This window comes from Bufo gargarizans, unplaced genomic scaffold (assembly GCF_014858855.1).
Source record: "Bufo gargarizans isolate SCDJY-AF-19 unplaced genomic scaffold, ASM1485885v1 fragScaff_scaffold_322_pilon, whole genome shotgun sequence".
Lineage (NCBI taxonomy): Eukaryota > Metazoa > Chordata > Amphibia > Anura > Bufonidae > Bufo > Bufo gargarizans.
In genome coordinates this window covers 281158-295427 of record NW_025334093.1, presented here as the reverse complement: position 1 = coordinate 295427, position 14270 = coordinate 281158, and the positions used below count along the sequence as shown (strand labels likewise).

The following is a 14270-nucleotide window of genomic DNA, read 5'->3' as shown; positions in this document are numbered from 1 at the left end:
GAGAGACTCCTAGTGCAGAAGGGGGACCTTCCCACACGTCTGCTTCTAACACTGGCTTAACAACTGACTAGACATTTCCTGCAGCTGCTCCCTAGGTAGGAAGCAGGATTAGCCCACTTCTGCCTATGGGGGGGAGAATGGAATGATGAGTTCCATTCTATGTAAAGATCTCTCTGCCATATATCCGCTGCCACCTGCTGGTGAACCAGGCATATAACATGTAATACAACAAATAACAGTTACATAGCAGAACAATTAATGCACAGTGTAAGAGAACCTCAAATAAATACACAGATGACATTATGGTTAGCCCATTAGAGAAAGTAGCAGGTAGTAGGAATGGTAATACCACTCTGGAGTATTACAACAACATCTCTGATGCAGCCCCGGAGAGTTTTTCATTGTTGCTTTTTCGTTTTTCACTCAATGCCTTTCTGGGGCAATAACTTTTAGTTTTCATTGATACCATTCTGGGGTGTGTAAGACTTTTTGATCACTTGCTATTTATTTTTTGTGGTAGGTGAAGCGGTGAATCGTCCATTTTGACTTTTTTTCTGTTTCGCCATTTGCCGTATGGGAAAAAATATATTTATATTTTAATAGTACGGGTATTTTCACATGTGGCAATACCCATGATGTGTTGCTTTTTAATTGTTTAAATGTTTTATTAACTTTTTTTTTTTTACATTATTTTATAATTCCCATGAGGAACTATAACAAGCAGTCATCAGATTGCGTCTCTCATACACTCCAATTTATTAGCATTGGAGTGTATGAGAAATACGCTGTATTCCCCCGGAGCCCGACCACAGGCAGGATCTCCATAGGAACGAATGTGCGGCAGCTTCAGTTCATTCCAGAGGACTGAAGCTGCCGCACAATGCATCCGGCTCCCCCGATCTCTACCACCTGGAAGCGCGCGCTTCCGGGTTTTTGCACATACAGTTCATCCTTTGTCTCTGTGCTCCTATATACTTGGCGACCATGCTATGCCCCCTGTACTGTGCCATTGCGCTATTTGACCCATACTGTGTGCCCATTTACTGAGCCACCATCATACCGTGCCTCTTATGCTCTGTGCCCCTTTTGCTCTGTATCTCCATGTTCTGTGCCCTCCTGCTCTGTGGCCCTTATGCTCTCTGTCTCTGTGCCCCTATAGACCTTTTGACCATGCTATGCCCCCTGTACTGTGCCATCATGCTCTTTTCCCCCATGCCCTCATGCTCTGCACGGGTAAATGTACCCATGACTGGGTGCTCAGGAAAGGCGACTGTCTGGCGCCCCCTTCAGGACCGAAGGGTAATGCTCCCTGTGCAGCCACACAGGTTGTGCACCCCTAAGGCCGGCCTTACTGCCCTGTCCTTCAAACCACACATCCAAACCCTCACCTCCACCTGCCGCTTTCAACTCAATAATATGTCTTATATTTTCTCCTTCCTCACCCCTGAGTCAACTAAAATGCTTGTAATTGTCATCATCTCCCGCCTGGACGACTGCAACATTCGCCTCTGTGGCCTCCTGTCTAGCACTGTCTATCTCCAGTCTATTCTCAACTCTGTGGTCCAGTTATTCATCTTCTACCCTTGTTTCTCCTCTGCCAATCACTGGCTCCTCGTTGCCCAGTGAATTTAGTTTAAGATGCTAACCACTACATATAAGTCCATCCACAACCAGTCCCCTCCTTACATCTCTGTCCTGCTTCCCCGATTCATTCCCACAAGTAATCTCCGATCCTCACAGAACCTTCTTCTCTGTTCTCTCCCGAACTCTTCCCCACACAATCGTCTATAGGATTCCTCACGTACATCCCCTAAACTCTGGAACTCAGAATCTCCCCCCAACATCCAAACCTTCAAAGGCAACCTGAGAACCTCCTCTTCAGGTAAATAGTAATAATAATAATAAACTCGCACATTATCCCCTGCTTGTTCAGTGTCTGCAGAAAGCACTTTCTGATGATTTGCCTTCTAGGAGTACAAATGGTGTCTAGCCGGACATCTGTGTTTTCATCACATGATAGCATTGCAGGAACTAGAACATCCCTTTAAGGCTACCACACAAAAAAAGATTATTATTTTTTACTTGTGGTGATTATCGCTTGAACGATCTTTCGTATGAACAGTTCTTGGCCACTGCCCAGTGATCCAACTACATCATGGACGTACTCAAACACAGATTGAAACAGATAGTACAATATGATGCAGAAGAAAAAATCTATAAAAAAACGACAAAAATTTACGTGGATTTTATGGAAAAAGTCAAGATAAAGAGCTGTAATGTCCAAGACAGGAACAAAACAGGTGGCTTCAGTGTGATGCATTTTGTGATGATGCCCTGAGGAAGAGCCGCCCAGATGACCTCCATCACTGTTTTAGGAGGTCTGATACCTACTGGAAGCATAAGCCCACCGTGGCGGAGCAGAGATTGGTAGCAACATAACCATCACTAGCCAGGGCTGCTATTTGGAAGACTAGACATTTTCCACAGCCGAGGGGGTCCTGCACTCACCTCTCTCTTCCAGCCAACATGGAGCACAGCAGGATCGTTCAGTTGAGGAAGGTCCTTCACTGTACTGAGCGGAGGTGAGAACTCCAGTACAGCTTAACCCCTTAGTGACTACCCATATGCCTTTTTACGGCGGTCACTAAGGGGCCTTAGGCTCGGCCGCCGCTTTTCTACAGCGGCCCAGTCTAAGCGCTGCCCAGGTCCCCCCCGCTCTAACAGCCCGGACCAGCAGGACTGCCAATCTGGGCTGTTTGACACTTTACATGCCGCAGGCAATGGCACCTGCCGCATGTAAAGTGCTCCCTCTGTCTCCCATCGGCACCATGCAAATGCGATCACGGGGTGCCGATGTGTGTGAAGGCTGGCTGGGGTCTCGTTTAGGCCCCAAACCAGCCTTGAGTAATATCCAGCCTCTCTGGCGCAGCCTGCTGGTCAGTGTCAGAATAGCACTGACATTAAAACGCAATGCACTATAGGGATAATAAATAATAAAAAAAGTAAAAAAAAAAAAAACATTTATTCAATAAAAAAAATCCCATACAAAATTTACGCTTTTTCCCATTGAAATTACGCTTTTCAATGAAAAAACTTGCAAAAAATGTTTGGTATTGCCGCATCCGTAACGACGCGGACTACATAAATATTAGGCAAATTATTCCCTACGATGAACGCCGTAAAAATAAAAAATAAACAGAATTGATGATTTATTCTTAGTTGCCACCAAAATAACATGCGATCAAAAAGCGCCATTTGCTCCAAAATGATACCAGTGAAAAATACTAATCGTCCCGCAAAAATCAAGCCCCCACACAACTCCATAGAAAGAAAAATGTAAAAGTTCTGGGTCTTGAGAAGCGGCAATGCAAAAACATTTTTTTATTATACTTATATTCATTTTTCTTCCCTATTTTCCATGAGCCATAACTTTTTTATATTTTCGGTCACATAGCTGTATGGGGGCTTATTCTTTGCGGAACAGGCTGTAATTTCTAATGCCACCATTAATCATAACATAAAATGTATTGGAAAGCAGGAAAAAAATTCCAAATGGGGTGGAATTGGGAAAAAACCCGCAATCCCTCCACCGTTTTACGGGGTTTGTGCCCGCGGCGTTTCGTTTACGGCAAAACTGACTCATGCCTTTTATTATCTGGGTCAGTACGATTACGATACCCCATATGTTTAGGTTTTTATGTCTAAATAGTGTAAAAATAAAAGTAAACTTTGAGAATTTATATATTTTTTTACATCTCCATATTCTGACCCCCATAACTTTTTTATACTTATGTCTACTGAGCTATTTAGGGGCTCATTTTTTGGGGAACAATCTGTACTTTTTAATGATACCATTTTGGAGTGTGCTTGACTTTTTGATCACATTTTTTATTACTTTTTTTGGGTAAGAGAAGCAATGAAGAAATGGCAAATCGGCCATTTTGACCCTTTTTTCCGTTATACCATTTGCCGTATTGGAACTTTTTTTTCTATTTTAATAGTATGGGCGTTTTCGGTCGCGGTGATACCCATGATATTTATTGCTATTTAGGTATTTATTTTTTAATTATACGGTAAGGGGGGTGATTTAAACTTTTATATTTTTTTATTTTTTGTGATCATTTTGTGGCTCATATATAGGCTTATTAATAATGTTTTTATTTTATTTTTTTATTTTGTTGTTTCAGGGATTTTTTTATTGCCATTAAAAGTCAATTTTGCAAATTTCTTATCCCGACCTGCCATCTGGTGGCCAAAATAAGAATTGCAGCATGAACACTTTCAACCTCATCAGCGAGGATCAAAGTGTTCCGTGCAACCACCGATGCCCCGATTGGCCACACAGGGCATCGGTGGGAAGCCCGGAAGTGTGAGCTCCCTTGGTCACAGCATCTAAAGCATTTAATTACCGCGATTGACATTGTTGCCGGCCACGGTAATTAGCCACAGGTCTCTGCTTATGAAACAGTAGAGATCTGCCTGCCATGACGCCCGCTGCACTTGCGAGCGGGCGCCATGTTCACACATCGCTCCAGCGCCGTACATGTACTGCATTGGTAGGGAAAAGGGTTAAAAAACGGGTTATATTGCAAATAAAACTGAAAAAATATATATATAGATTTGGTTACATTTCTCAGCTTTAATTTACATTTGAGCAAAAAATACAAGATGTTCCGCACTGTGGAAAATCTCAGAGGACGCGGTCGGAAGCCAAAAGTGACACCTGTGCTGCCAGTTAGAATCCAAGGATCACCACCAAGGCCATCCTGGTGAATCTGGGCTCTGCCGGTGGCAATGTCTCAAGGCAGACAATCCAACGGACGCTGCAGACCAAGGAGGACGCCACTTCTCCAGATAAGGCACACAGAAGCTCGCTTGGCCTTTGCAAAAGCTCATCTGGACAGAGAAGAAGACTTCTGGTCTGTGTTATGGTCAGATGAAACAATAATTAATCTATTTGGTCACAATGTACTCCGTATGCCTTCCGCTTTCGTATTTCCGTTCCGTTCAAAGATAGAACATGTCCTATTATTGTCCACATAACGGACAAGGATAGTCCTGTTCTATTAGGGGCCAGCTGTTCCGTTCTGCAAAAAACGGAATGCACACAGATGTTATCCGTATTTTTTGTGGATCAGTTTTTTGAGGACCACAAAATACAGCATTCCATTTCCGTATTTCCGTTCCGTTCAAAGATAGAACATGTCCTATTATTGCCCGCAAATCACGTTCCGTGGCCATATTCAATTCAATGGGGCTGTAAAAAAAAATCCGGAATGGATACGGAATGCATCCGTATGTCTTCCGTATCCATTCCGTTTTTTGCCGAACCATCTATTGAAAGTTTTATGCCCAGCCCAATTTTTCTATGTAATTACTGTATACTGTATATGCCATGCTTCCATGTCAGTTTGCGATCTGCAAAAAACGGAAACCCAATGGAAAAACGGAACGGCGGAACGGAAACACTACTGAAACAAAACACGAAAAAACGGATCCGTTTAAAACAGACCGCAAAACACTGAAAAAGCCATACAGTCGTGTGCAAGAGGCCTAAGGGTCCATTCACACGTCCGTAGGTGTTTTGCGGTCCGATAATTGCGGATCTGCAAAACATACGTTCCTTATTTCGCCGGCACTATAATAGAAAATGCCTTTTGCGGACAAGAATAGGACATGTTCTATTTTTTTCGGGAACAGAATTGCGGATCCAGAAGTGGGTCCGTTCCGCATCCGTTACGGCCCCATTGAAAATGAGTGGGTCTGCACCCGTTCCGCATAATTGCGGAACGGATCCGGACCATTCATACGGACGTGTGAATGGACCCTAAGGGCTCATGCACACGACCGTTGCCCGGCCGTGGCCGTATTGCGGCTAGCATACGGCGGCTCCGCAATACACGGGCACCGGTTGTGTGCAGCCGCATCACGGATCACAGGCCCATTCACTTGAATTGGTCCACAGTCCGAGAGATGCGGTGCGGAAGCACAGATCGGAACCCCACATGGTGTTTCTGGCCGTGCCTCCGCAATTTGCGGACCGCAATTTGGGGTCCACAGCACAGGCACAGAGCCCTTACATTCGTGGGGATGAGCCATAAGGGCTCATTCACACAAACGTGTGCTGCCTGTTGCTATATTGCGGATCCGCAATACACGGGCACCGTTCCGTGTGCATTCTGCATCACGGATGCGGACCCATTCACTTCAATGGAATGGAAGCACGGAACACTACGGAAGCACTACGGAGTGCTTCCTGGGGTTCCGTGCCTCCGCACCGCAAAAAGATAGAACTTGCTCTATATTTTTGCAGAACGGACGGATCGCGGAGCCCTAAGGGCTCATGCACACGATCGTATTTTCTTTCCGCTTCTGTTCCGTTTTTTTTTTGCGGACCGTATGCGGAACCATTCACTTCGATGGGGCTGTAGAAAATACTGAAGTTACTCGTTGTGCATTCCGTTTCAGTTTGTCCGCATGGCCGTTCTGTAAAAAAGTAGTGCATGTCCTATTATTGTCCGCAAATCGCGGTCCGAGGCTCCATTCAAGTAAATGGGTCCGCAAAGATTACGGAACACATCCGTATTTCATCCCTATTTTGCGGATCCATACTGTAGAAATGCAAGGCCCAGCCCATATTGCTTATGTGTTTGGTGATTAATAAGTTACTGTTTCCTTTTCCGATCCGCAAAAAAAACGGATCGAATTAGGCATGGGGGGGGCATTTGGCAGTAGAAAGGCTAGGTGCGCCCTGCCCCCTGGCATTGAGAGAAGGGGGGCCACGCACACCTTGCTCCGGGCTTGACATATGGGGTCCTTTATCAAACTGAGGTAAAATAGAACTGGTTTCCCATAGCAACCAATCAGATCGCACCTTTCATTTTTCACAGCTCCTTTGGAAAATGAAAGGTGGAATCTGATTGGATACTAAGCCAGTCCTTGGGATAAATCTCCCCCATAGTTTTTTGCCCCTGTTTCCAGGTGTAAATGTAAGTAAATTTTCCAGAGCTGGAGTCCAGGCCCACCGGCACGCCCTGCCGAACTGGCGGACACGGCGTAAAACCGTGCGACTGAATATGAGGGGAATTGGGACTATTTTACGCCCTCGGTAAATGTGCCCCATTACGCGTCTCCTCATATTTCTACATTCTTTTTAGTATTTTTCTAGTTATGAGCCGCTGGGACAACATTCTGTGATGGCTGTAAAAAAAAATAAAAAGCTAAATTTCTGTTAAAAAATGACAACAGTGAAAACTGCAAGTAATCCCACAAAAACAGGTTTTATGGTGCAAAAGTAGTTTTTTTTAATCGCCGTAGTCCTCCTGTCCCAAAGAGCGACGCTGTGTCAAACACTTTACAACAGAAAGAGACCACGGCAGCATTGCTGTTTCTTAGAACTCTCCCTCCAGAAAGGGTTAATAAGGATCTGTGAAAGTGAAAGTGAAAGTAACCATGGCAGTTCCCCCTCCCTGTGCACTAGTACTTCCCTCTACTCGGGGATCTGTGTACAGCTTTCAGGTAAGACCGCCATCTCTTATATACTGGGTATATGGTTTTACGGTGGGGGGGTCTGACGCTGCTCCGTGATACGAGGCAGATAGCTTCAGGGCGTTTTCTCTCAGCTCGTCAGCACTTCCTGTTGTATTCAATTACGTGATTACATGTTTAACCCCCTAGTGACCACTAATGCGCCTTTTTACTGACGTAAACAAAGGGGGTTTTAGCTAAACAGCTGGCCGGGACCCTGGGATTTCCCATGTTTTTGCGTTTTCGTTTTTTTTCACTCCCCGCCGTCCCCATAGTCCTAACTTTCCATTCACATAGCCTTACGTGGGCTTATTTTTTGCGGGACAAGTTGTACTTTCTAATGGCACCATTTACGGTTGCATGACAGTAAGGAGCGGGGAAAAAAACACAATTCTGATAAAGTTTTTATTTTTCCACTGTACACTATGCGGTAAAATTGAGCTGTTATCTTCATTCTCCAGGTCAGTACGGTTCCAAAGATACCAGACTTGTATAATTTTTCTTGCGTTTTAAGGCCTCATGCACACGACCGTTTTTCGGGTCCGCATCTGAACCGCAGTTTTTGCAGCTCGGGTGCGGACCCACTCACTTCAATGGGGCCACAAAAGATGCGGACAGCACTCCGTGTGATGTCCGCATCCGTTCGAGGCCCCGCAAAAAAAATATAACATGTCCTATTCCTGTCCGTTTTGCGGGCCGCAAAAAACCTGCACGGTTGTGTGCATGTAGCCTAATACTAAAAAAAAAAAAAAAAAAAGGAAAACCTTTTTGAGGATTTTTTTCCCCCCCATACCCATATTCTAACCCCTATAACTTTTTGGTAGCTATGTGTACGGGGCTGTGTGAGGGCTCATTTTTTGCGGGACGATCTGTTCTTTTCAGTGATACCAATTTTAAGTGTGTGCGACTTTTTGATCACTTTTTATAAAAAAAAACATTATTGGGTAGCTGAAGTGACAAAAAAATGGCAAATTGGCAATTTTAATTTTTTTCCCCGCTACGCCATTTGCCATATGCCATTAATATTGTTATATGATGTTTATTTTTTTTATTAGTTAAGTATTTTAATTTTATGGAAAGGGGGGTATTTAAAAATTATTTTTTTTGTATATTTATAAAAACTTTTAAAACTTTATTTTTTTTGCGGTCCGGAGGCGGTCGGTTCATTCCTCTTTTGACGCGTTGGCGCGTCATCTCGCGAGACGCGAGATTTCCTGTGAACGCGTGCACACAGGAGCGCGAGTTCACACAGGAGCGCGCGTTCACAGGAACAGGAGGTAAACTAGTTCATCTACAGCCTGCCAGCAGCGATCATTCGCTGGCAGGCTGTAGATGCGATTTTTTTTTTTTTTTTTAAACCATTGAAAGGTATATCAGACGCTGTTTTGTTAACAGCGTCTGATATACCTGCTACCTGGTCCTCTGGTGGTCCCTTTTGCTTGGATCGACCACCAGAGGACACAGGTAGGTCTGTAATAAGTAGCACCAAGCACCACACTACACCCCCCTGTCACTTATTAACCCCTGATCACCCCATATAGACTCCCTGATCACCCCCCTGTAATTGATCACCCCCCTGTAAGACTCCATTCAGACAGCCGTATGTGTTTTACGGATCCACGGATCCGCAAAACACATACGGACGTCTGAATGGAGCCTTACAGGGGGGTGATCAATGACAGGGGGGTGATCAGGAAGTCTATATGGGGTGATCACCCCCCTGTTATTGATCACCCCCCTGTAAGGCTCCATTCAGACGTCCGTATGTGTTTTGCAGATCCGCGGATCCTCAAAACACGGATACCGCGGATCTGCAAAACACGGACACCGGCAATGTGCTTTCCGCATTTTGCGGATCCACACATTGGCAGAACTATATAGAAAATGCCTTTTCTTGTCCGCAATTGCGGACAAGAATAGGACATGTTCTATAGGCTCTACAAAGAACGCAGGGTTCGCCCGATCAGGCCTGATCTTGTGCGCACACTTGCGTTCAGTCCGCCCCACCGCAGTGACAGAAATAGTTTTTTGTTTTTTCTTACAAAGTCTCATATTCCACTAACTTGTGACAAAAAATAAAATCTCACATGAACTCACCATACCCCTCACGGAATCCAAATGCGTCAAATTTTTTTGACATTTATATTCCAGACTTCTTCTCACGCTTTAGGGCCCCTAAAATGCCGGGGCAGTATAATACCCCACAAGTGACCCCATTTTGGAAAGAAGACACCCCAAGGTATTCCGTGAGGGGCTTGGTGAGTTCCTATAATATATATTTTTTTTTGCACAAGTTAGGGGAAAATGATTATTTTTTTTTTTTTCTCTTACAAAATCATTTTCCGCTAACTTGTGCTAAAAAAATAAAAATTCTATGAACTCACCATGCCCCTCACGGAATACCTTGGGGTGTCTTCTTTCCAAAATGGGGTCACATGTGGGGTATTTATACTGCCCTGGCATTTTAGGGGCCCTAAAGCGTGAGAAGTAGTTTGAATCCAAATTCGGAATCCAAATTTGAAAAATTTTACAACCGAAAACTTCGGTCAATTTCGATTAATATCAAAAAAAGTAAAAATGTCAGCAGCAATGAAATACCACCAAATGAAAGCTCTATTAGTGAGAAGAAAAGGAGGTAAAATTCATTTGGGTGGTAAGTTGTATGACGGAGCAATAAACCGTGAAAGTAGTGTAGTGCAGAATTGTACCCCTCCACCGTTCAGTTTTTTCTTCCCCTCCCCTGTATGTTCTTCCTGTGCCTCGTCTGTTGTTTCTTTGTATTTAGTGTTTGTATACAGTCTCTGTCAGCAGTATGAAGTATGTTCTGTTCTACACGCTGATTAAGTGCTTGTTTCCCCTGCATGTCCTCCGGGTTGTGTTGATTATGAGACGTTGCACATTCTTTATTCTCTTTTTGTATTGTCTTTAAAATATAAAAATGTAATAAATTTGGCAGCACCTGGCTGTCCTTAAATAGGCAGCTGGGCTCAGAAGCGAGGTCTCTGTGTTGGGATCTGGGAGCCTTGTGTCTGGGTGAAGGCTTGCTACCTGTTTGGCGTGAAAACAGGTTGGTGCTGCTATGGTCAAGGACTCTTCGAGGCAGAATTGCCGCATGGTGTGAATTACCATCAACATCGCAAGGTGACTTTTTGCTTGAATATGACTGCTTGTTTTTTCACATGCGTAAAGTGTGAATAACACTGAACTTTTTGATCCAAAGAACTTGTTGTTGCCTCTATACTGCGTCCGCTAATCCTGTCTACCAGAGCGAAACCCCACAATATATATGTGTATGTAAAATATTGACAAACAATAACCCAGATAGAAGGCTGCAAAACTCGTCCTGCAGTTATGTCTCAGGCAGGTATGTAGTTACAGGTGTGGTCTGACTAGACACTGGGTCTTGCCACAGGAGAGTGTAAAATAAAAGTACTTCCCTCTCTGCCCTACAAAACGGCTCTCAGAGGCTACTTTTGGGCAGTGTACTTCTTGGTGAGAGATTGTTAACTGTTGGAGTGCTTCATAGAGGCATCGGTGTCTAAGACATTCAGACCAGTTGACGGACTGGGGGGGGGGGGCATCATTGGATTGCCCATGATCTAAGCCATTCTGACCTAGCTGTTGGAAGGTATTGGGTGCAGTGGTTACATTAGGGTATGCGCACGGCGAATAAGCTTTGGATAGCCCAGACAGACCACCAGTAGAGAGGATTGTTTGATCCGCCCACAAGCAATTCCCACAGTTTTGTTGTCCACCACTCAGTCACAGGTGGCCATTTATTATTCCCCTGTTTGTGCCAAGACCATTTCCAGGGACTTAGCAAGAAGGAACTTTGGTGTCACAGCTCCCATTATGTGCTCCGTCATTGACATCCTGCCGCCACATGCGTTCCAATCATGGCAGGGCTGACATCCTGCCGTTACGTGTTCTTCTCATGACAGGGCTGACATCTGCTGGTGTGATGATCGGGGGAGCCACCACATACAACAGTCGTCACCCCTGGTTGTGATAAGAGGACACTAACATCTCAGTGATAGGTGAAGGACATCCTGCCGTCACATGTGTTCTTCTCATAGCAGGGCTGACATCCTGCCGTCACGTGTTCTTCTCATGACAGGGCTGACATCTGCTGGTGTGATGATCGGGGGAGCCACCACATACAACAGTCGTCACCCCTGGTTGTGATAAGAGGACACTAACATCTCAGTGATAGGTGAAGGACATCCTGCCGTCACATGTGTTCTTCTCATGACAGGGCTGACATCTGCTGGTGTGATGATCGGGGGAGCCATCGCAGACAACAGTCGTCACCCCTACGAGGACACTAACAGCTCAGTGACACGTGAAGGACATCCTGCCGTCACATGTGTTCCTCTCATGACAGGGCTGACATCTGCTGGTGTGATGATCGGGGGAGCCATCACAGACAACAGTCGTCACCCCTACGAGGACACTAACAGCTCAGTGACACGTGAAGGACATCCTGCCGTCACATGTGTTCCTCTCATGACAGGGCTGACATCTGCTGGTGTGATGATCGGGGGAGCCATCACAGACAACAGTCGTCACCCCTACGAGGACACTAACAGCTCAGTGACACATGAAGGACATCCTGCCGTCACATGTTTTCCTCTCATGACAAGGCTTCCAACTGGTATTTCTCAGCAGGATGCCCACACACAGAAGGGTTTCCCAGGAATGTCTCCTCCAGATTACAACACGTCCTTGGCTGCCCGGTCACCAGATTTATCACCAATTGAGCTTTTACGGTATATCAATACCATAAAGCAGAAACAAGATGTGAACAGCCCCTAATTCACATGTCGAATTTACTATTTGGGTCGATAAAATTATGACAATACCAAATTTATAGATTTTTTTTAAATTTTTTTTTTGTAAAATACAAATGAAGACATCTAAAAATATGAATAAATATTTCTGTTTGTGTCGCCATATTCTGAAAGCCGCACCTTTATTTTTTCAGAACTGAGTTGCCTGAGGGTCTGGGGTCTGTTTATTGCGGGATATGCAGTAGTTTTTTAGTGCCACCGTTGTAGGGTCAGTATAACTGATGCCTTCACGTCATTCTCAATAATGTAGCCGTTACCTTTAGGTTAGGTCTACACGACGACATTTGTCGCGCAACATTTTTTATAATGGCAGTCTATGGTGTTGCACTCCATTCGAGATGGATTTTTCTGCGACTGTTGCGTCGCAGTCCCAGCATGTTGCAGTGCGACACCATAGACTGCCATTAGAAAAATTGTTGCGCGACATTGGTGCAACAAAATGTTGCGCTACAAATGTTGCAGTGTAGTTGTGCCCTATCTGTCGCGCGACAAATGTCGTTGTGTAGACCTAGCCTTACTGTGTGAAAACTCCATGGTGTTCTGATGCGTTTTGTACATTTAGCTATGAATAAGCGTTATATGCGCGAAAACACGGCAGAAAGGAATGTCATGGAGTTTTAATAAAAGGGGTTCTCCGAGACTTTACAACTGATGATCTATCCTCCGGATAGGTCATCAGTATCTGATCGGTGAGGGTCCGACACCCGGTACCTCCCGACAATCAGCTGTTTGAGAAGGCAGCGACACTTGTAGTAGCTCCACTGCCTTCTCTAAGCTTTCCCGGTCACGTGGCCTAGGCGCATCTCAGACCCATAGAAATGAATGGGCCTGAGCTGCTATGCCAAGCACAGCCACTATGCAATGTATGGCGCTGTGCTTGGTAAGCCACCAGTGCCTTCTCAAAAAGCTGATCGGCAGAGGTCATCAGTTGTAAGGACTTTAAAAACCTTAGAAAAATGTATACGATAAAAAATACTTCATGTAGGACTTTTTTCACATCTAAAATAACAGATGTCCCATCCTTGCCAAAGGGGACTTCCTGGATTCCCGTCTGACGCAAATCTAAAGGGGCAGGCCTTTAAAGGGAAGGGGAAGAACCTTGAAAAAGGGGCGTGCTCACTATTAAAAAAATTGGTATCGCATGCTTTCCTGCATCTGTCTCAAATTGTGTCCAACCCTTGTTGTAATTACATGGTTGTGATGATCTAACCATGTATGTTTCAGTGTGAAGAAGGGCTGTCTACAACATGATTGATGCCATAAAACCTGTGGAAGAGTGTTAGCTAGTGAAGAGTAACTACATATCCCCACATCAGAAGAAGCCATGGACATCTGGGATGGATGGAATATTATAGAAGGTAAGAGAACCTATGCAACTGATGAAAAGGTCACCTGTGAGTCACTAGATTTAACTAAACCTTAGTCACATCTATGACCTGTAGAGCACAGAACTGGTATCTACCGCTACATGGTGTCATGCAGTACCTTACCGCAATCACACCCTTTACTTTCATGAGCATCTCCAAAAATATGATGCTAACCAGATGACTCCGCCTCTGCTGTTAGATCTGCCTCTGACCCTAAAGCCATAACCCGTTTTTTGGGGGAGGGGGACTGTACCCCTGCTAATACTACAATGTAGAATATACAGTACACTTATGTACGGCTTTGTATAGTGTGAAAATCCACGAGTCTGAGAGCTGTAGCTGATTGGCAGGGGTGACTGGAGTCGGATCTCCACCGATCAGATATTGAGGACCTATCCTGAGAGCTGTGGCCTCTTCAAACAGCTGATTGTCAGGGGTGACAGGTGTCAGATCCTCACCGATCAGATATTGAGGACCTATCCTGTGAGCTTTGGTCTCTTCAAACAGCTGATTGTCAGGGGTGACA

General features: G+C 44.8%; 1 protein-coding gene across 3 annotated transcripts in view; it reads left to right on the top strand.

Moving 5' to 3' along the window:
* The first annotated feature begins 7458 nt into the window (after positions 1 to 7458).
* The window catches only part of LOC122922396 (NACHT, LRR and PYD domains-containing protein 12-like), a 67723-nt gene continuing 60911 nt past the window's right edge, over positions 7459 to 14270 (top strand). For all 3 annotated transcript variants that reach the window (XM_044272991.1, XM_044272992.1, XM_044272990.1), the window contains exons 1-2: positions 7459 to 7518; positions 13602 to 13735. In XM_044272991.1, coding sequence (XP_044128926.1) covers positions 13702 to 13735 — 34 coding nt within the window. In that variant the 5' untranslated portion in view covers positions 7459 to 7518; positions 13602 to 13701. The remainder of the gene's footprint in view (positions 7519 to 13601; positions 13736 to 14270) is intronic.